This window comes from Nanorana parkeri, unplaced genomic scaffold, assembly GCF_000935625.1.
Source record: "Nanorana parkeri isolate BGI_ZX_2015 unplaced genomic scaffold, ASM93562v1 scaffold353, whole genome shotgun sequence".
Taxonomy (NCBI): domain Eukaryota; kingdom Metazoa; phylum Chordata; class Amphibia; order Anura; family Dicroglossidae; genus Nanorana; species Nanorana parkeri.
The window spans coordinates 1,001,473-1,025,290 of record NW_017306621.1 but is presented as its reverse complement, the minus strand read 5'-3'; the positions used below and the strand labels follow the sequence as shown (position 1 = coordinate 1,025,290).

Genomic DNA, 23,818 nt, shown 5'->3' with positions numbered 1-23,818 from the left:
TCACAATCCCAACCCCACCACACAGTCTGCTTGGGGGCCTATTGTGCAGACAGAGGACTTCAGTGTGGGATGTAAACAAACACATTGTTCCATAATATGGAGTAATGAAGCTTTGACTAATTTATACCAGCTTGCCATCTTCCAGGCATAAAAAAAGACTTCTATTGATATTGTAGACTTTCCTTACAGAGATGGAAGTTTTGAAATCTTTTCAATAGCTCTGAGTGGAATTCAAGCTTAAGTCTTTATCAATACCTGCAGATTTTTACCTTTTTGTTTTAAATTTCTTTGTGTGGCCCTGTCCCCATTACCATTGTTGCTTAGACAAGAATTCTGTATGTGCCTTATAATTGATTAAACATTTTTTTGATTAATCCAACACGAACATTTTAATCAGTAACAGCCCAAATGTTAATAGTACTTCCAATTTTTTTTTCCACTTCCTGGTTCACTTTGGCACAAATGATATAATGTGCCCAAGCATTGCATCCCAGGAAGGTTACATTAGAGCATTGCTGGGAAATCTCATCTGAGATCTCCGGGAAAGGTATTTTCCTCCCCTGAGAGGATGTGCATGGTCACATGTCCTAGTCACATGTGCCAGAGTTCCAGGAAGTAATGGAAGATCTAGTAGCCTGCCCTTAGTTAAAATGACCACTGTCAGAAGAATGGGGAAGAAGAGAAAATAAGTTGTGCAAAGAACACAAAGCCGGCAATTATCTAGAAGTATCGGTTTGTAGATTGTGATTACTAAACATTTCTAAAGGTGCCTTTTGTTGTTTTGAAAATATGGGTAAAGTTCCTCTTTAAGACCAGAGGCAGCCAGGCAAATAATTTAACAAGGGGGTCAGCAGTAATGACATGCATCCTTATATCAGTACAGGTCTCCTTTAGGAATATCTAAAAAATGGAATGTATATTGTGTTAAGCTGCTAATTTTGTGGTCCTGTAGATTTATAACCTGCTGAATGCGGTTAAACTTAGTTTAAGTCATACGTTAAGAACAGGGCTGAGGGCATTTGTCGGATTAATGGTTTAGATATCCAGCAAAAGCCTGGATGATGGAGTCTGTTGCCAAGAGCAGCCCATTAATATTCCTTTTAATGTATAATTTGAATCCGAAATGTGAAGGCTGAAATCTCATTGGCTGCTATGTGTGACGCACACTAATTTAGCTGCATTGTTTCTTTGTACTTCTAACTAAGAAGGCTGTTAAAAGGGGAGTTAGAGTGGCATGGCCCAGCAGGAGCAGAATTTTCCATATTACAAGTCGGACATCTGCAAAATGTAAACTCATTTCTTCCTTCATAAAACCAGACATCTTGATTTACCCTGACTTGGTAATATCACATCATATTTATAATTATTATGCTACTGGAAAATTATCAATTGCTGCATAATCAAAATCATTATCAAACCAATCAATGGAATAAATCTATCTACAAATCTTTTTTGCCTTGATGTGTCTGCTGTTTATTGCTAATTATTTACTACCCGTGTGCAGTGTATTCCATGTTTTAATTCAAGAACCAATGATGTGTCATGGACTCATCCAAGGCAGGCACAGGCAAGCCCAATGTCCTTGCATATAAGAATGAACTTGATTGCACTTGAGTGACATACAAACCACTCGATCAGAAAAAGCTAAATATTAAAAATACTAATTTTTTGCTAATTTTGAAAGATAGATTACCTGCGCTATTTTATTCTGTATCTGTTTTGCAGAGAAAATGTAACGCAAGTCAAACTAAAAGGATACAGAATAAAACAGACTTTTCCCAAAATACAGGTTGCTCTTATATGAATGTTTTTTAATCTATGTACAAACGTTTTCTCATTTAAATATTTGACATTTTGTCCTGAAAGCATTTTTCTGTAACCTCTTCCTACCTTGGGTCTGTGGATTCATGTTTCTCAATACGGAGCCCTGTTCTAAGTGAATGTTAACCTACATTCCCTTTTTCAGCTAAGAACATGCTTTGGACCCATACTGTCACTGACACCTCTTGATCTCCACTGATGATCAGGAACCAATCAGTGTGGTTCCTAATCATGTGATTGCCATGTCGGCTATGTGGAATATGAGCTACTGCTCACGGTATACTGAGACGCTGAAGCGGATCCCGACAATTATTTCTGGATCCGCCCAGCTGCGTGAGTGACAGCTGGCTCTGCCTATCCAGAGGCAGAGCCAGCTGTACCCGCCCCCTCCCCCGTCCGATCCGCCAGTTAGCGCTAGCGGATCAGAGCGGGGAGGGGGTAATCCAGCCCCTCCCCTGTCACGACAGAGCTGTGACAGGGTCGAGAGGTGAGCAAAAGTCGGTATGTGTTCGCTCACTTCTCGATCTACTGAGCCGACCTGTGACTCTGTCACAGGTCGGCTAGAACTATGAGGTGAGTGAAAAGAACTCGCCTCATAGTTCTCATGTAATCTGGACCGCGGTGCCTTGCAATTTTCATGCAACATAATGCCGATCCATGGTGCAAGCTGGCCAGCAGTACCATGGAAAATTATGACACTAATCCAGGGAGGGTGGGATCCATTCAGAAGAGATCAAAAGTTTGCCTCTGTCCTGGCCTGCGCCACCTCCCACCCTTGACCCTGCTGCTGCGGCTCCTGATAGCAGGAATCTGATCTGAAGGAGGGAGTAATGACTCTGATTTGCAGGGGGATACTGATGTAAAAAGGGGATCTGATGTAAAGGGGGGACTCCGGTGTCAAAATTTTGCATACTTTTAAAGGGTACCGTGAGTGAAAAACGTTTTGAGAAACACTGATCTAGGCAACAATTACCTTTTTTGGCCTGGAAAGTTTAAAAGGTTTTCTGGATAAACCCAAGCTGAGGAAGTGAGACAAATGACAAATTGACTGCTGAAGGAAGATTTAATACATATTTTCAAATGTGCTCCAGCATTCTCTCTAGACATCATATACGAGCAACCTGTATCTATGATTTCCATTGGTGTTTGTTCATGTTAATCATTCTACATTTCATTCAATCAGGAATGAGTGAAAAGGAGACTGGGTTTTTACCCACCTTTGGTCCTTGTTATGTGAATCTCTACGGGAGTCCAAGAGAATTTACTGGGTTCCCTGACCCTTTTGACGATCTCAACTATGGCAAGGTACTTTAAAATGTTTTATTTACATGTAACATGTACATCGGTGATATAAAGATGGGGTAAAATGGTAAAAATTAAGAAATTATTCTCCTAGGGATCAGTAGCAGAATATGTATTCCAGACTTTCAGGTAGGAAAGCTGCCAGGTAGGGTCAACTGTTAATATTCTGTAATAGCCATTATTCAATTTGTGATTTTATAACTGAAAAATGTATCTCAGTTTTGAAAACACTGGGGTTTTGCATTATTATTATTATTATTGAACTAGTTATTACTTTAATTTTTTCATAGAATGATAGGTGAATGATAATTGGTAGTTTTGAGTACCTTATTTCTTTCTTCATTGAGGAACATAGAATTTAGAGGCAATTGGGTTATACTGCCACCTATAAGAAGGATTTGGACATTGGCAAACAACCAGTATAACCCCTCCCAGCATGCTTCAGGTTTTTTTCTACTGTCCTCAAAGGATGGATGTTTTTTTCTCTACAAAGAAAAGCTTAATTGTTTCTTTTCCTACAGATTTTTTTTCAGCAGGAAAGCTTTTAATGTCACTTTAATGCTGACTCAATGGTTTTGGTCTGCCCACAGCCTCTGAGCCCTCTGCCACAATGGCTGTCTCTGAATAGAAGTCTTGGGCCTCATTCACACTGGATCCGTTGCATTACCTTCCGTTTTAACAGATTAACGCAAGGGCAACGAAAAACTATTGGGTGTAAATGGGGACTGTTCACACCGTAGTGTTGCAATGTCACTAGTTGCACTGAAATAAAGCAGAGCTTGAAAAAAAAAAGAGCATCGCAATGCAGTGGGTCAAAAACCCACTGCATTGCGATGAAAGCGAGCAACACTTCACAAGCCAATGCAGTGATGTATGTCACTCGGCCATGCTCGAAATTGCGAGCAACACTTCACAAGCCAATGCAGTGATGTATGTCACTCGGGCCATGTTACTTCACATACAACTTGCCAAAAAAAAAAGAAAGATTAAAAACGGATCGGAATGAAATCAGAAGGTTCAATGTCAAGTCAACGTACTTGGCATTGACATTGCAATTAGTGCTGTACTGATACTCTCCCAAATGCTCCTGATGCCTATCCCGATACCGGAGCTTACCTCTTCACCAGGGAGCATGGAGCTGGTTTCCCGGCCAACCAGGAAGCCTGATTGGCCGGGAAGCCGGCTCCATGCTTCCTAGTCACCTGGTGATGTGGTAGCATGGAGCCAGCTTTCAGGCCAATCCAGCTGCTCCAGCTTATTTTACTCCAATTTATATGAATGAGACCCTGTATGTGCATCTGAAGCCAAAACTTTTTATTTTAGAAATAGGCAAGGGTTAGTTCCCCTCTCTAAGTTTTCACTGGGGAGCTTTTCCCTTTTACTTACTGTCCCAGAGATGCAATAGGAAGTGAGAGGGAATCGGTCAAACGTTAGGGGAAATTTCTTCTTTGATGGTTTTCACCACAACCTTTCTATTGGAAGATTTCCCATCATGTACCATTCAAGTGAACATTTTGGATTTCCCCTCAGTTTCTGTCTCGGTGGATACCCCCCAGGCAAAACGCAGAAGTAAAACATGACATTTGTTTAACCCTTCTATCCAAAACTTTAAAAATGGCTAAACATTTTCTTTAAGGTATACTTTCTGCAGCTAACTATTCTGTGATAGCTCTGTTTTACTACAAATCCTGTTCTTGATCATATAGGGAGAAGGTGTATCTTACCGAGGAAGACTCCTTGTAGAGCTGGTAACCAAGCTTGATGGCACTCCTGGTAAAAAGTTGGAGGATATCCCCAGTGATGATGTTTTGGTTGTTGAGGTAATGCTGGACTAAGCTGTTCTACATTTCTTCTGGCTTTTTTCTACCAATCTTTGTCCTTTGCTGACCTGCACCATCGTAGCAATGAACTGCATTTAGATTACATTCGTAGACACCCAAACCTGGGACAGTGCCTTCAGCTTCCAGAAAAATTCCCATGTAGCTACCTCCTGTTCATCACTCTTCTCCATGCTCCTATGAAAGAAAACCTTTACTGAGATTTGTATATAGGTGGCATTGCTGACTTCCACTTGAAGATACTTATTTCCTGTCTTTCATGCTGACTAAGTTGGTTAAAATTAAGGCTAGGCTATGGCAATGTTTGCATATTTTTTTATATGCTGTAAATCGGCTCTAGAACAAGCATTTACTGTAGCTGTGGAGGAATTAATCAAAGTTTGAAGGACTAAAATTGTTGAAGTCTCTCTCAGCACTTCAGTTCACCCTGCTCCCTCCTCTTAGCAGTAACTCACCATCCTTTCTAATGTCTATTGTAAATGTGTTCTGGAAGGTGGAACACTATGCTGGGAGAACCAACGTGGACAACCTCAGTGTTTCACTTGTGAACTTTGAGGAAGAATTCCTCTGCAATGCCTGCAGCTAGCCTTTTCAGGAGGTGGCCAGCAACGGCAGCCTACATATTTCTCAGTTTAGGGAAAATATCAGTTGTGAATTTTATTGTCCCATATGGCTTTAAAGCTAACCCTAAACACTATGTATGATCACCTGGTCCTCCCGCTCCTTTTGCTTATATTCATGTTAGCCAATCATCTCGCTGTGGTCCAGCACAGCAACAGGCCATTGCGGAAGCCACATATATGGACAAAAACATGGATTCTATGACGATACTATAGTCCCCATCCTGTTTATTCCATATCCAGCATCTGAAAGTAGCTGATTGTGAATCAATTATGGGGAAAAATCCCTGCTGTTTGTAATGTAATAATGTGAATGAAAGTTCCTGATCTCTGAGTCAAAGTCCACTTTGGTTTTTCTAGAAATATCAGCGCCGCCGGAAGTTTAGCTTGTGTGCTGTCTTCCATGCCGCCTCCATGCTACAAGATATCGGTGAAGCCATACAATTCGAAGTCAGCATTGGAAACTACGGCAACAAATTTGATAGCACTTGTAAACCCCTGGCATCAACAACTCAGTACAGCCGCGCAGTATTTGATGGTAATTTTTTTATATAATATATATATTTGCAGGCAGAAGGTGCATTTTTATTTTCTGTGAGAACATGCATCCTTTAAGAATGCTAAAAGCATGCCATCTCTTCTACAACTTACTGTAAATGCATCTTATAAATGCTGACCAACAAGCAGCGGTACATTAGGAGGGTTGTAAGGCACAGTAACGCTTTTCATGCATGTAATACTAAATCATAAAGTGCTAAAAGTCAAACATTCTACATTTGAGTGCAGATTAATCAAATAAAATTTAAATTTACATATGTACTTAATGAGATGTTTTGAACAAAACACAGCCAGAAACCTACATAAAAATCCTCAGTTGCATGGACTTTTAATTTACATTGTAGCAAAACTCTTATGCAGTATCTTGTAGATCTGCATGAGGAACAATATGCGGTCTGCACCTCATGCAACCCATTTGTTCTGACTCTAAAAAATCTGTGTTGCATAACAAGTCAGAGTAAGCTGAATACTAAGAAGTAGCATTTTTGGGGGGATTTATGTACACCTATTTTTTTTGTAGTTCAACATTAATAAGTTTATCAGGGCCAGTATCTGGTTGTCTTGAACGGGCATCATGAACACTCATTACATAATAAAAACCTTTTCCTTCCTTTTAGTGCTTTCTTTGACACTAATATTTTATGTTAAAATGACACTCAGCTGTAGATCCTCAAATCCTCTCTGAATTGGTACCAACACTGTCCTTCCTTCAGGAGGGGGGCTACTTTTGTTCTCCATGGTACCTGTGTGTGTTGTAAAGTAGCCACCACTCCAAGCTTGCTCCTGTGATTGACTACACTCTCACTTTTAGTTTTAGAATTTGTATTGAAGTTATAATCTATCACAGGAGTGAGCTTGGAGCTGTGGCTACTTTACAATACCCGCAGATGCTGCAGTGCCGTCCGTCCGTTTTTTTACTGCGGACGGCAAGAGGTTAAATACTCTCCCAGGAGTATTACCTAATGGGCTGATTCCTGGCAGCTGGGAGACACCCACAGGTGAGAACTGGAGCTGCAGGTACCAGCCCCACCCAGTGGTGGTCTGGCACCTAGCAGCCCCTGGCTGCCTGGAGAATCCTGCAGGTGAGCCCAGGAACTGCAGGGCTCGGCTCCAGCGCCACCTGGAGGCGCTCTGCATCCTAACAATGTGCCTGTTGTGGTCATAACATAGCAACCCGAAAAAACAAGATGAGTTTGTTCACTGAAACTTTTTTTTTTCCATTAAATCATTTTCATGGTTAACAATGTTGTTTAAACCTAATTACTTTTTTCTTAAATATATTTGTCATGTTGAAACATCTAAACATGATTTAAGGTGTCTAAGGGCTTTTGTTCACCTCAGATGGGTTTTGCATTCCCATACAAGTCTATGGTAATGCAAAATGCTCTTGAGGCAGGTCAGAAGGTCAACTGCAGGTCAAATGCACCTGTCTAAGTTCTAAATGATCTCAGGAGCATTTTAAATTGATGCCAAACTGATTCCATCGGTGCAGACCCTAAATGATTTAAAGAGAGCCTTTACCATTTCTCTTTTATATTGCTGTAAATTCAGTCATTCTGTGAACGTCTGAAAGATAACTTCTGTACACTTGCAGGTAACCTCTATTACTATCTCCCATGGTCTGCCACTAAACCTGTAGTAACGATGACATGTAACTGGGAAGATATTAGTCATCGTCTAGATGTTGTCAACATTTTGCTGGCTATGACAGAACGTCTGGTAAGATTACGGTCTAAAATAATATTTTGTGTCATTGATCTGCTTTTCAATCTGCAATGGCCTTCCTATTTTCTACTAATACAGTGGGGCAAAAAAGTATTTAGTCAGCCACCAATTGTGCAAGTTCTCCCACTTAAAAAGATGAGAGGCCTGTAATTGGCATCATAGGTAGACCTCAACTATGAGAGACAAAATGAGAAAACAAATCCAGACAAATCACATTGGCTGATTTGGAACAAATTTATTTGCAAATTATGGTGGAAAATAAGTATTTGTTCACCTACAAACAAGCAAGAGTTCTGGCTCTCACAGACCTGTACCTTCTTTAAGAGGCTGCTCTGTCCTGCACTCATTACCTGTATCAATGGCACCTGTTTGAGGTTGTGGACAGGTGTCCTGATAACAAGTTCAAACAGTCACACTCCAAACTCCGCTATGGTGTGTTTGACCTCTGTCATTGCCAACAAAGGATATATAACAAAGTATTGAGATGACCTTTTGATATTGGCCAAATACTTATTTTCCACCATAATTTGCAAATTTGTTCCAAATCAGCCAATGTGATTTGTCTGGATTTGTTTTCTCATTTTGTCAGTCATAGTTGAGGTCTACCCATGATGCCAATTACAGGCCTCATCTTTTTAAGTGGGAGAACTTGCACAATTGGTGGCTGACTAAATACTTTTTTGCCCCACTGTATATGTAATATGAAAACTGCTTTACGTGGACCAGCTGAATGAACATGTAAAATTCTTGCAGGTTTAAATTTATTTTTAATTTGGTCTTCCTACACTGCCACCTGATTTTCAATATTTTAAATTTCTGTTTGCAGCAATCCAACATTGCCACCTTGAAATCGGCAATCCAGGCTAAGGTTCCTGATACCCGGCTGGCAGAGATATGGCTAAGATTAATTGATCAGCTGATAGAAGACACTATGTATGTATCTCTCACTTTTTTTGATTATAAAAATATTTTGGCTAATGATGCTTGGTGCATGCACATTATGAATGTTTGTGTATCTATCTGTACACCTAGATTATGGATGTAGTTCCACTATAAAACTGCTTAAAGTGTATTTAAAGTAATAGGGATGCACCGATACCAAGTACCGTACTTGGTACATGTACAGATCCTTTTTCCAGCTCCTAGATTAGAGAAATTTAAAAGTTAGGAGGCAGCTGTCCTTTGTAAGGAGCACACGGAGCTCCTGGGATTTGTACACCTCTCTTTTAATGTGTGATTTTGTTTTTATAAATATAAATAAAGGGACACACCGATACCATTTTTGCAAGTACACATACTGATACACTTTTGTTTATTGTCATGTGACAGTTCTTCTAAAACAATATCGACTAATGATTTCAGGACAGTGGTGGAGCGCCAGAGCTAGGTCCCAGCTGCAACCACTGCAACCCTGGTAGTTCTCATGAAAATGGCCAAGTGGCCAAGTATCGGCACTGGTATCTGAAAAGTATCGGTGCATCCCTAGTAATGGTAGTGGTGAGAGATTAGCACTTCTGCCAGGGTTTACTGCTTAAAGCCTAACTGCAGAATAAATTTCATCTCCTGTGCACCCCTCACTAGACTTGTGCGCCGTCAACATATTCGTTCCGTTTCGGAATATCAGTTATTTCGTAATTCGTGTCCGAAACTCAATTTGGATTCGTACGAAATACGAATTTTCGTTAGTTTCGGCACATTTTCGTAACTTTACGAACATTCGTTATGATGAAGTCCAAAAGCAAAATACCTTTTTGTTAATATTGGAGTTGATGATGAGTTTTTTTTTTTTAATCCGAAATTCGGATCCGAAATCCGTTAACAGAATTTGTATTTCGTTTGGTTGACCAATCAGAGGTTTTCTCTTCTGCTGAGAGTTGCATTACAATACAGGCAGGAAATACGAAATTCCGTTAACTGATTTTCGTCCCGTTACGCACATTCGTTAAATTGAAGTTAAAAGCAAAATACCTTTGTTAATATTGGAGTCGATGGTAGTTTGTTTTTGTTTGTTTTTTTATCCGAAATACGGAATTCAGTTAACGGATTTTGGATCCGAATTTCGCATTTCGGATAAAAAAAAAAAACTCAACTCCAATATATTAACAAAGGTATTTTGCTTTTTAACTTCAATATAACAAATGTTTGTAACTGAACGAAATTCCGTCAACGGAATTTCGTATTTCCTGCCTGTATTGTAATGCAACTCGCAGCAGCAGAAGAGAAAACCTCTGATTGGTCAACCAAACGAAATACGAATTCTGTTAACGGATTTCGAATAAAAAAAACAACTCCTCAACTCCAATATTAACAAATATATATTTTGCTTTTTAACTTCATCATAACGAATGTTCGTAATGGAACGAAATTCCGTCAACGGAATTTCGTATTTCCTGCCTGTGTATTGTAATGCAACCCTCAGCAGCAGCGGATCCGTATTTCGGATAAAAAAAAAAATCTTGTCATGTTGTTCAACCTCATTTACAGGGGTAATATTAGTTCCCGTTTCAAAGAAATTCGGATCCGAAATTCGTTAACGGAATTTCGTATTTCGGATATAATTCGGAAACTGCAATTCGGATTTCGGATGCTTCCTGAATTTACGAATTTCAGGAAAATTCGTACGAATTTCGATTCGTAACGAAACGAATAGCACATGTCTACCCCTCACTCCCATGCACCACTATCTGATCACTGGATACACGAATCCCTATCTTAAAAGCCCTTTGCTACTTCCCTTAAGCTGCAGTCAAGTGATGTCGCACCCCTGGCTCTTCACCTCTTCTAGTTACCTCCTGCAAGGGTTATTCTTTTAGTGTCCACGTCAACACCTGCATGACACGGAGACTTGCTATTTGATGTCCATTGGTCAGGGTCCTCTAAGGATCCAGAAGAGGACCGACATCAACAGAGGGGAGTAAACGGAACTGGCTGTCTCAGTCGCCATCATGCCACTGAATTTGTGGCCCTCCCACCCAGAAATGGTGATGGACCTAGAGGGGAAAGTTTGGTGAGTATATCGGACTTCACAAGGTGCGAGGATACCAAAGCCTATTTGGATGGATTAGAGGTGAATGGGAGGTAGAGAGGTGGGAAAAAAATACTTTTTGTACAGTTAGGATTAAAGGGAGTGAATGGGGGCACTGAATCCCTGAAACTTTTCTTATTACAACCCAGTAGTGTAGAGAGTGTATGTGTAATAAATATAGATAGAAAATGTCTGCACACCAAAGGGCTTTCATTGTCACCTAGAGCTGTGACTGGAAAGACTAAATCTTGAATTGGTGTGCCATGCTGTGTTAGTCCAGGCGCAAATTTTATTCCATTGTAATATCAGATTAAAACTGTAAACAAAGCCCAACACATTTCGGGAGCTAAGCATTGCCTCCATGACTGATGGCACAAAATATAATTATTGTTGCATATCATTTATATGATCACAATCTGAAATGGGGAGAGTGAAATAAGCTATTAGTAGAGTACATGATCAAATGATAAAATCAGTGAAAACCAAATAATTGTGAATTATTATTCATATAATTCATAATCATAGTAATCAATATATGAATGCAAAATGGCTTTGCTTTTGTATGACAATCCTGTAGCTGCTAGTTTAAGTATTTAATTTCCCATTCACCACTTTTCTGTTTCCCTCCTCAATCTGACCAAGGCTTGGATGTTGTCACCTAGGAGTACTTTCTATCACTTATCATCTACTCTACCATGCTGGTGACACTGCTTGTGCAAAGGACAGGATGCGTGGTTCATCGAAGGCAGGACAGTAAAGTAATCTAATTTTATTAGGGAGGTTATTCCTTATGCAAGCTTTTGCGGTTCCAGGTGGTATGAGGTCTCATTTTACATACTTTTGTAGATGTATAGAATCATGTTTAATTGTTTTGGGAAAAGCCTGAAACTAAATGTTATGTTTTTAATTCATTTTTTACACATTTTGTTTTTGTTTAGCTGTTAGAGCATATATGTGATTTTCACTGTGGTTGGCCACTGTTTAGGAAACCCTTTCCCTCTCTGGAAGGGAAATCTAATGTCACAATGCTGGACATTCAGCTACATAAGCTCAGACAGATGTCTCTAAAGATGATCGGGGAGGCCGCAGTCAAGATGAGGGCCGAAGCCACTGATGTAAAAGCAACACTTGTAGAGATAGAGGACTGGCTGGAGAGACTGAATCAGATATCTGAGGAGGTCAGTATGTTGTGTGCAATACTATTGAGTTTTTTGGAAATGCTGGCTCAACCTATACAAGCTACCTCCTAAGTGACCTAAATGAAGAGGGTGGCACCATTATGTAGGAGTCCATCTACGACTTCTAAAACAGTTTCCAGAAATGTAATAAACACACATGCAATTCTGTCATGAAGAAACATACAGGGGGGAATTTATCATAGCATTTGCGAGTGTTTGAATTTGCACGGAATATATTTGCACCAGATTTATGAAGCTAGTGTAATGTTGATTAAAAGAGGTTTAATAGACTCCAGGAAAGAAGACTTGTAACTTCAGGCAAAAAGCTTAACTGTCGCTTCTTGAAGTGGTCATGGGGACTGCTTAAGTTGTGATTGGTTTCGTAGGTGATGCTCCAGTTTCATACAGCCACCGAACAAGTGCAGATGAAAACCGGTGCAAAAAACGTGCAGTTGAAAAAGTAGTGCAAGTTCAGGTCAAAACAGGGGCACATGTTAAAAGACAGATTTGCACATGAAAATAAAATTATCTAACAGGCTAAAACTGTCTCAATTGCTTTGATAAATTCCCCCCACAGTATAAGTGGGGTTTGGGCTAGTATTAAACTAGTTTGAGCCTCTTTTGATTGTATTGTGACAACCTAACTTCCTCCAAAACACACTCCCCCATAATGTTAGAGGTAGTTTCACAGAGTATGTCCTAAAATACCGAATGTGTCTAAATGGAAACATGCAGACAATAAATGTGACCGTTCTGAGAGATTAGAAATTTGCACACTGCGATGTATGTAATGCAATCTGTTAATAGTTGTGAAGGGAATAGAGCAGGGGTAGCCAAACTCTGGCCCTCCAGCTGTGGTGAAACTACAAATTCCATGATGCATCTCCCAGGAGTCATGTCTGTGGCTGTGAGAATCTTGCAATGCCTCATGAGATTTGTAGTTCCACCACAGCTGGAGGGCCGGAGTTTGGCTACCCCTGGTATAGAGGATGTGGCAGTTCTCTAGAGAGTTACAATTAAGTGACCTAATCTGGCCATAAACGCTAAATAATGGATGGACTTTGGATTTTTGATGCAACCTTTGACCTTACAACATCTCTAATGCCATTTTCCTGTCTAAACAGGAGTGCTCTAATTAGACAAGTATTCTGCAAAGAGCGCACTGCTAGGCATTCGCGGTGTTGTGCACCAATAGACAGAATTTACAATTATCTATAATAACAGATGTACTTTTTTTAGTCCGACCTTTTATCTGAACATGCCTAGTGTTAATCTCTTCCAGCCACAAAACAGTATGCCGGATGTGGTCATCTGGATGATCAGAGCGGAGAAGCGGCTGGCTTGTGCTCGCATCCCGGCCCACCAAGTCCTCTTCTCCACCGCCAGTGATGAAGCCTGTGGAAAATACTGCGGAAAGACCCAGACCATCTTCCTACAGGTAGAAATCAAGCTAAAGTCACCAAAATGCAGCTCAGTATTGGAGTATTAGTCAATTTGTGAAATGCCCTCAGGGTGAAGAACTAAATCTTTACAACTTTTCCACCCCAATCAAAGCACTATATGTTGGCAAAGATGTGTACCATTATATGAATTTCCTCCTTCAAAGCATTTACTGCTTCCAAGACTGGTCTGTACTTACAGCAAAAATGTCTGAGTGTTCATTGTTGTAACATATGTCTACATTCTCTGAAATTCATTCTAGTACCCGATGGATAAAAACCAGGGTGTGAAGCTTCCTGCCCAGGTGAGAGTCAACATTTGGCTGGGGCTGTCCGCAGAGGAGAAGAAATTTAACAGCTATTCTGAGGGGTCTTTCAGTGTGTGTGCAGAGATGGTGAGATGGCTAAATCTTCCTTTTTTATAATTTTTTTATTCGTATTTCATTGGTGGGAAAGGCCAGAAAGTGGAGTCTGTTTGCCTGGGTCAGCCACTGACTCCACTCCGCACTGTTATTACATGGGTGTTCTTGCTGCTCCTGCTGTGTTCTCCATAATGTAAAATAAATACAAGTCCAAAGCAAAGCGTGCAAAACACAATGTGGCTGGGAAAATACAGGTATTCCTCACTTAACGACCGAGTTCCGTTCCTATGACCAGGTCGTTAAACGAATTGGTCGTTAAGTGAGGGACTCTATACAGTACTGTACTGCATTAGTACAGTACTGTATAGCATTGCAGATGTACAGTACCGAACAGTGTACTGTACATCGGGCAATGAAAATACTTACCGGGACCCGCAGTGAAGATCGGAGGACATCACTTTCGCCGGGGCCACGTCATACTGACGCGGACACGCAAGGTCGGAGCTTGATCGCCGGTCCGGCGTAAGTGCGAGTGAACGCAAAGCAGGTAGGTCGGTAACCGAGGAATGTCTGTATAATAAACTTGGATGGTCCGGCAATTCCAGTTGATCTAATGACTTGTTTATTTTCAAATGTGACCATTTTAAATGACTTAGTTCATGTATGTGCATAGATGTTGTTAGCTGGAAAAATTATTTAAGATTTGATTTTCAGTTCGTATACTAGTTATACTTTATAGCTAAAAGGATCCAAATATGCGATGGCAACTGATGCCTGACCACTTTTCGCCTTAAACTTCACCATTTTGTACCCCTGGTCTTCCTTTTGGAGCTGTTGTAAAATGGTAATGTCACTCTGCCATTTACTTAATTGGAGCAGATTGGTTTGGTCAATCTGCTGCCAAAGGAGAGAGAACAAAGTAAACAAAACTTTAATGATAAGAATATTTTCCAAAATTTTCCATTCTCTAAAAACATTAATAGAAATCTTTTAAGTTGTGTGGTTTTTTTTTTTTTTTTTTAAATACTTTTTGATTTTTGTTGGCAAGCACAGAGGTAAGATGTTTCTTGTAGCTGGTTACCAGGTTTGCACACATCTCAGGAGGGATTTTGGAACACTCTTCTTTACAGACCTTCTCTCAATCCTTTAAAGTCGCTTGGCAACTCGACATTTTAGCTACCTCCATACATTTTCTATAGGATGACGGTCTGGAGACTGGCTAGGCCACTCAGTGACCTTTAATGTGCTTCTTCTTGAGCCACTGCTTTGTTGCCTTGGTGGTATGTTTTGGGTCATTGCTGAAAGACCCATCCACGATCCATATTCAGTGTTCTGGCTGAGGGAAGATTGTACAATACATAGCCCCGTCCATTGGCCCCTCAATGTGGCAAAGTCAGCCCGTACCTTTTAGCAGAGAAACAGCCCAAAGCATAATGTTTCCACCTCTGTGCTTGACTGTACGGATGGTGCTCTTGGGGTCATAGTCAGCATTTTTCTTTCTAAGCATTTTTCTAATATACAGAACGAGTTGTCGTTAGGAGCACCTTCTTAAATTGACAGGACTAATCTGTGTACCATATAGCCAGTCTGTGGGAGCCAGAATTATTGTTGGTTAGTAGGGGATCAAATACTTATTTTACTCACTGAACTGCAACTCAATTTATAACATTTGTATCGTGTTTTTTTTCTGGATTTTTGGTTGCTATTCTGTCTCCATTTAAAATAAACATATGATAAAAAGTTATAGACCTTTCATTTCTTTGTAAGTGGGCAAACTTGCAAAGAAATGAAAGTGTGTGTGTGTATATATAGATAGATGGATATAGTATACGTGTGTATATTTTTATATTTCTCAAAGGTAACAAAAAAACTGATTGCATTAAAATTTGATTTTTGTGTTGCTTCTCACCAGTATGAGAACCAAGCTCTGATGTTCGGCAAATGGGGAACCACAGGTCTACTAAAGCGTCACAAATTTTCTGATGTCACTGGAACAATCAAGCTCAAGCAAGAAAGTTTTCTTCCGCCTAAGGGCTGGCAGTGGGAGGATGACTGGGCTGTGGACCCTGAGAGGAGGTGGGAATTGCAGGGGTCTTCTAAGCATCTGGTGGAAAGCATTTGATAAATTACATGTAAAATTTTAAGTGCCTGGAGCAGTTTACAGCTTGAATAGGTGATGTAAATATCTTCCAGTGATGAGGGACTACCAGAACACGGTTCTGGAATTTAAAGAGAACCTCTCATGAGACAAAGGTGTGCTTTCTTTTCCAATCTTCTGGAAATTCTATGTTCTAGTTGTGGCTGTAATGCTGATCTCCTGGAACTTGTTTGCATGAATATAACATGCATTTGTGTTCTAGGCCAATTGTTTAATAAATGTTGATGCTGGGGCACTCCTTAGGCCAGGACAAGGAAAGTCTACATCCCATTAAAGTTAGACTTTCTTGCACAAGGCCACAAGATGGCAGCAAAGTCACAGCTAACAGATGCAGAATAATGTAGATTTTCATTTTGTAAAAAATTTTTTTTGCTGTCCCTGGTTATTCATTTTACAGAACCTTCAAGAGAAGCAGTAAGGCGTAAGGACAGGACTGGCTGTGTACCGATGTTTTTATTTATTTATATTTTATTCATATTTTTTTTTTTCTTCTCTTTACATGTTAATGTTGCTAAAAAGTACAGTAAGGGCTTGTTCACAATATGTGTAGTGACCTACATGTTTCTACACAAGAACAACACAGGTCACCCCGGGGCACACAAAAAAAACTAGAGATGCACCGAAATGAAAATTTTAAAACCGCAATAAAAAAAATTGTCAGGCTGAAACAAACAATGTTTGTTTTTTACTTTTTAAAAATATTTTACTTCTTCTTTTTTTTTTTTTTTTTTTTTTTTTTTTTATAAACCTTAAAAAATGTTTTTTATTTTTATTAAATATTTGTATTTCTTTACTTTTAGGGGTCTAAACAGACCCCTGATATTTCCCTTTTAAAATAGAAAGAGATTGAGAACACAGAGCCCTCTTTTTCTGCAGCCCCTGTTATAAATGAACAGGAATCCTCTATACCAGTGGTTCTCAACCTGTGTAACCTCAGGATCCACATTTGTCCTTTGTCATTAAGTCGCGACCCAAGTCGCACTGCAATCGGACTGTGGGTGGGAGGTGCGTTTGGGATGCCATTCAAATGAATGGCAACGTAACGCACCTCCCACACCTGGAACGCCTGGTAGGTGCGATTGCATGGTACAGTGCTTTCATCGAATGGAACTGTGGAATTTATTACTAATGTGAAAAGGCCCTCAAAAACACAATGACTCTCACAACCACAGACATTCACACACCCACATATACTCTCCAAAAAATATATATATATTTTTTTAAGATCCACCCAGTCTCCCTACCATACGAGAACTGGAGTGGATCCTCAGTCTGGGGGCCAGTGTGGGCTGCTGTGCTGTGATGGAGATCCATCCATATGTGCATTGTTTGTACCGCTCCTTTGTGTGCTCTGTAGAGGTGTCAGGAGCAAGAATGTGATGTCACTCCAGTCCAGGCACCACTACAGGACACACAAGGGAGATGTACATATGGATGGAGCTTCCTCACTGCCATAGCCACAGCCCAGTCCGCCTCAAGCTTACACTTGATGCCAGGTAACAAATTTTGGTGTGGAGGCTGAGGGACCTCACCTAGAAAAGTGGAAGGCATGCTGTGACCCACTGAACATGTGGTCGCAACCCACTTTTGGGTTACGACCCACCAGTTGAGAACCAAGGCTTTATACTGCGTGTTCCTGTTCATTCATGATTGTGGATATAGTAAACATACTCTTGAGTCCTTAAGTTATGAATGAACAGGAGGTGATGTAGATCACTTCCCATTCATAATTGGGGACACAGTAACCATATGTATTCAATTATTTACAAACACTCCGCGATCGCTGAGTGTTTGTACCCGCTCTCCATCCTCGATCAGCTGAGGGGGATGGGGGGTAGACACCCGGCCACTCACAGCGCTCTCCTCCTCCCACACAGCTCTGCCTCATGTGACAGTTTCTCTCCTCCCTGCTTGGACACAGAGCAGCGCCCAGCGGGGAGGAGAGAAATCACAGATGCACTGCTATTTCATCCAAAAGAATTGCTCTTTGGGCATTTTGCCAAGAGTGCCATTTTCGGCCGATACGTTTCGTCGGCCGAAATATCTGTCCATCCCTAAAAAAAAATTAACATTTCTATGTCTTGTTCACAATGCAACACTGATTTTAAGCTGGGTTTGCAATGCCTAGCAGATAAATGCAGACATGTTAATTTTTTTTGCAATGCATCAGAACACACCTGAAGTCAGTCTGTCCCCACAAGGCAACTCGGCTGCCGTGCAACGGGAAAAAAAACCTAAACAGCGTGATGCGCTGAAAAGTGCAAAGCTTCGTTCCCTGCCACCCATACACAGCAGACACAAGCCCACAGGTAAACGCTGTGGACTAGAGCAGAAAGGCTGTAAATAAATCTCCAAACATATTTGCTGCATTTGGCACAAGATTACAAATGTTAAGATGGTCATGGACAGTTCCAGACATTTCATCTGTTTGGGTATTAACCCTCATTGTGTTCTTGGCAAGTGGCACGGTGTATAAGTATAGACAGCATTGTCTGTATTCATCCTGGTGATGTGAGGATGGTGTTCTCTTTACTCATTCATACTCATTTTTAAGCATTATCAAAAGATTAGCAACATTTTTATCGACTACATATTTCATATTTACGCGAGTCCCTGCCCCAGTGTTGGGTACCATTTATCACTCGCTATCCAGAAACCGCAGTTTAAACAAACGGCATGCTTTTGGTGGTCTAGTTGCTCAGGGAAATCTAACTTCTCATTTGCTATGAACTTTGGACCCAAGTAAAAACACTGCTATGGATTTACAGAGCATAAATTTGAGTTAAGTTTATTTTCATCTCCTAAATGCACAAAAAATCCATGTTCTTTATAAATGGAATGTTTACCATCAATATAGCATGTGGAAGATGAAAAAAAAGAAACGTTCCACAGATATTTTTTTTTCTTTCATTGCCATTTTAGTTCTTCTTTGGAAGTTCACCTTCTATTCCTCTGTACACTGGAAAAGAACATGGCAATGCAATGCAACTTGCATTGCAACAACAAAGCAATTATTTTCACCAATCTTTATAAATATTCCCCATGTTGTGATTTATATTTTAAGGCTAGCCAAGGTTTCGTTTAGTCTTCAGTCTTTGAATTGCTGATCTGCTGGATGTCTTTCAGCTTACTGACAGAAGCAGACGCCGGTCACAGCGAGTTCACAGATGAGGTATATCAGAATGAGAGTCGCTATCCTGGTGGTGAATGGAAACAACCTGAGGTGCCGTACACAGATGCTGTAAGTAATGAAAGAAACGCAGGAACGAATGTGGTACCAAAAGACTGGCCTGCTTATTTAATCAAGGCTCATAACAATGTATACATTTGCAGCAGCCCATCTCAACCAATCTTTATTGTTCTCTCCACTTTAAACTGATCTGATTGGGTGCCTAGCAACACTGCACTTGTAGCTCTTTGCACCATTTTATCATATACATTTGTAGGTCATTTAAAAGTGATGTACAATGCAGTGTATGCTTTCATCATGTATTATAGTGAGCAATAATCAAATACACCTGATTTTTGTAGTTTGTGGTTTTTTTCAGGAAAATATGAAATGTTGAATATGAGCATTTCTTTATTTCCAGATCTAGGCCCATTCTGCATATTTACCAGGATAATCTGCACTTCTGCAAAAAGACAAATGTATTTAGAGCTCAGTAGCTTAAGTTAAATATAATTTATGGTAGTATAAATATCCCTAATCCTCCTGTACTTCTTCTTTTTTTTTTTTTCAGAATGGGGAGAAGAGCCCGTCTCCAGGGGAGTTTGAATGTCCACAAGGATGGATGTGGGAGGATGATGCCTGGAGCTTTGATATTAACAGAGCTGTGGATGAGAAAGGTATGATACCAAATTGATGTATAAATATTTAAATTTCACTATAAAGTGTGTGTTCACTCAGACATACTGTTGGGGCTGACTTGTGGAAGCTGCCATTGTTGATTTTAAAAACCCAGAACTCTGCTGTGATCACTTCAGGGTAAAAAACCCATTGACTCTGGCCAGAGAAGCTGATCATACACTAGTCTGTGCTAGGTAAGCTTCAACAGAGTAGAGGTGACAGTGATCTAATAGACCCCTGATGACTCCTATAAAGAGAACCTGTCACCTGCATTATGCTATCAGACCCCTTGAGCTGACGATAGAGTATAACGTAATTAAAATGAAAATTTGGACTTTAGTCCTTCAACTGCTGGCAAAGCTACATGACTACTCTATACCTGTCTATGCAAAATATGCTTACTCTGCTTACTTAGACCTTCACAATTCAAACTGATGCACCATGTTCTCACAGTGGCAAAGTAAACTATAGGTAAGGCCTGGTAGAGTCCAACTCCCCATATTGCCGATACACTCAAATTTAGTGAAATTTAGTTTTTTTTTTTTTTTTTTACTGAAGATTTGATAGTCATTGCTTTTAGAAAATCTTCAGGTCTGAGAAGGGATCATTAAATTTGTGTTTGTGTGCATTCATTTAGTTTTTTCCTAAAAATATCAATTTGATTTGTGCAACATGTAAAAATAAGTAGTATGTATGGTTTTTGTTTGGGATTTTACAGTAATTTTCTATCCAAAAATCCAGATTGTGGTAATGTGTGCAAAAATGCCAAAATTGCTCCAGTACTCGGGTGGTTGAAGTTTTTAGAGCCCAAACCTTTTTATACGTTTTTGGATAATTTTGGAGAAATGGTTTAATTATTTTGCTGCTGGGGCCTTTTTTCTTAATTTTGTGCACATATGTTAAAACATGTTTTGCAAATATCAAAGATGGCGTCACATCGAGGTAAATAGATGCCAAACACGTCAAGCGTTAAAATTGTGCAAGCCTGTGCAATGTTAAAGAAAACCTTGGTACTCCAAAATTATCCAACACTTAACAGTCGTTACCACTCATCAGCTCTCCCTGTGCTTGCTTGGGTTTCCTCCGGGCTCCTCCCACGCTTCAAAGACATGCTGGAAGGTTAATTGACTCCTCTCTAAATTGCCCTCGTATCTATGTGAGCTAGGGACCTTAGTAAAGTGCTGCGTAAATTGTCGGCGCTTTATAAATACTAATAATAATCAGTTTAGCGTTAACAATGAATTATGGCCCTAGAATGATTGCGTTCACTCCAATGTTCGCAGCGATACCTAACATATGCAGGCTGCTACAAGTGATCTGGGCGGTTATATATATTTCTGCATTTCTGTTTTATTTATATATGTATGTATGTATGTATGTATGTATGTATGTATGTATGTATGTATGTATGTATGTATAATTTTTTCTATGCTAGAAATGCGCGTGTGTGTGTGTGGACGAAAATGACTCCCTTTCCCATTATTCTGAATCATTGTTCCTTTTAAATAAAGAAAGCCCAAACGCTTTGATCACTGCTGGTAGCTGGATGACAATCATGTCAAAGCTCAATGAGCAGAACATTATCAGACTTCTTCAACAAGGCAGAAAGAGTAATGACCCCTAGTACCCAATCATACTTTGGTTAATACTGATTTCACTTTAGTAGCTAAAGAAACTTGTTCTGCGAGCAACATGTAAGTTGTCTACTGCAAATGCTGGCTGTCAAGACACTGACCTTGAACAAGTTTGCAGATTGGTAATTTGGACTTTGCTCTGACCGACTCACTGGCTACAAATTGGTTCCAGGACTCCAAATACTAAACTAAAGACAGCCAGTCAATGGTGCTCAGCTTTTGGCTGCTTAAACAGAATAATTATTTACTAAGGTGTGGGCTGTCACTACAGGTTGGGAATATGGCATCACCATTCCCCCAGACCCCAAACCCAAGTCTTGGGTGGCTGCAGAGAAAATGTACCACACTCACAGGAGACGGAGGCTGGTGAGGAAGAGGAAAAAGGACCCTAATGTCACCGCAAGCAAAAAGGTAAGACGGTGCACAGTTTACTAGTGTATGGCTTCCTGTTATACTTTTGGCTAGGGTGGGAAGGAATTAGAACCCCTGTTTGCTTTTTACTGCTATCTGGGGTTTATTAAACCCTTAGTGGTTGTTGCTTATATCTACTGCTAGCAAGCAGTAGATATATGCAAAAACATTATTAAAAAAAAAAAAAACTTTTCAAACGGGTTTAAACTTACCTGTGTCTTCGCCACACGCTCCTGTCCAAACATCTGAAGATTCTCGGGTAGCCACAAAGGATCTGGGGGCGGGCGCATGCGCAGCTGAGATCTTCAGTCGAGAGACGAGGAGAGACACAAAGTAAGTAAATGCACAGACTCTGTAGGACAGTCAGCGCTGGACCGGAGGCCAGCCTCCGGGGTGGGACCGGCCAGCAGAAAAGAAGATGATGATCAGATCAAGAGGCACCATTTAAGGTAAGTCCTTTAATGTGTGCAGTGTGACCTATGACTGAGTTGTCATAACACTTGATCAATGATCATTTGGCATAAGCCTTACAATGGCTTGCAAAGCTGGTGTAATTGGTGTAAGAATATAGGTCGTATTTACCACCCATCATAACGCACTATTGCATTTTCTTGTTTTGATGCAGGCAACCCTTTCTCAGGAGGATCAGGATGGCTGGGAATATGCCGCTCTTATAGGCTGGAAATTTCACTTGAAACAGCGAAGCTCTGATGCGATCCGACGAAGACGCTGGAGAAGAAAAATGGCCCCCTCCGAGAGTCTCGGAGCATCGGCCATTTTCAAACTGGAAGGAGCTCTTGTGAGTGTTGGGGAAAAGACTCTGGATATAGTTCTGTGACGGGTTCATTTATAACAGGGGAGTGGAGGTTGTCATGAGTGCTCTGAATGCTCAAATAGCGGTATACTGCATCTGTCTTCTGTATAGCGGACTGTGTGTATCATGCTAACGTCTTAAGTTTCAGGGAAGGCTTTTGATTTCTTTAAGTATAAAGCTGGCCACAGACCTTACAACCATTGCAAGACTTTTGTCTTGCGATGGTTGTAAGGTAATTAAAAAAAACGTACGATCTGCCCATCTTGGACAGGCAGATCGTACTTGCGATAATCGCAAGCCTGCCCCGCAGAGGGGCGGCTTCTGATGACCGCAATGCTGAAGGGGCAGCTTGCGCACACCGGCCCGTGCGGCATTTATCTTACAAACATGCCACACACCCGCTGACATCGTACGATTCTTGCCCGGTTTTCGAACATGTTCCTAAGATAAAAGTCGTGCGACCGTACAGTAGAAACGGTCGCACGCCTTCCACACACCTTGCGATAATCGTACGATAGCGGGATTTCCCGCGATTATCGTACAATTATCGCAAGGTGTGCGGGCACCTTAAGATTTACCTCTTGTTGTCCAGATAGCACACATCGCTAGCCAGAGAAAGTCTTCTGTACTTTAGGCTAGATTCACACCTAGGCGATTGAGCTGGTGAGCTGTTTTCGTGCAGTTGACGCGCATTTCTGTTTGCACGACTTTGCTTTGAAAACCGCGCGTTTTTCAATGCATAGAGATGTCCATGGGACCCTAATTGTGCGACAACCGACTGAAAATAGCTTCTGCACCTTTTTTGCGTGACAGGCGATTTTCTACCGCATGAAAAATCGCAAAGGTGTGAACGGCTTCCATAGACTTGAATGAAAATCGCTGTTTTGTGCAATGTCACGCAGCTAAATTTGTGCGATAAATCGCCAAGTGTGAAACTAGCCTCTATCCTGAAGTGGTCTACCCAGTGCCATAAAAATGTATTAATGTTTTAATACTTTTGCCAGAAAAACGACTTTTTAACGTGAAAGAACTCTGCATAACAGGCGTTTCTACACATCCTGTATCTTTTTTTTTTTTTTTTTTTTT

The 23,818-nt window shown here is 40.5% G+C and overlaps 1 protein-coding gene across 3 annotated transcripts in view; it reads left to right on the top strand.

Moving 5' to 3' along the window:
* MYOF (myoferlin) overlaps window positions 1-23,818 on the top strand; it is a 120,439-nt gene that overhangs the window by 57,178 nt on the left and 39,443 nt on the right. The window contains exons 17-30 of one of the 3 annotated variants that reach the window (XM_018558691.1): window positions 2,291-2,300; window positions 3,012-3,126; window positions 4,830-4,943; window positions 5,942-6,119; window positions 7,734-7,858; window positions 8,691-8,797; window positions 11,875-12,067; window positions 13,350-13,505; window positions 13,770-13,901; window positions 15,781-15,944; window positions 19,153-19,267; window positions 19,767-19,872; window positions 21,779-21,918; window positions 22,544-22,717. In XM_018558691.1, the coding sequence (XP_018414193.1) occupies window positions 2,291-2,300; window positions 3,012-3,126; window positions 4,830-4,943; window positions 5,942-6,119; window positions 7,734-7,858; window positions 8,691-8,797; window positions 11,875-12,067; window positions 13,350-13,505; window positions 13,770-13,901; window positions 15,781-15,944; window positions 19,153-19,267; window positions 19,767-19,872; window positions 21,779-21,918; window positions 22,544-22,717 (1,829 nt within the window). Of the gene's footprint in view, window positions 1-2,290; window positions 2,301-3,004; window positions 3,127-4,829; window positions 4,944-5,941; window positions 6,120-7,733; window positions 7,859-8,690; window positions 8,798-9,089; window positions 9,096-11,874; window positions 12,068-13,349; window positions 13,506-13,769; window positions 13,902-15,780; window positions 15,945-19,152; window positions 19,268-19,766; window positions 19,873-21,778; window positions 21,919-22,543; window positions 22,718-23,818 lie in introns of all 3 variants that reach the window. The other 2 variants (XM_018558690.1, XM_018558689.1) reach the window with 2 other exon arrangements.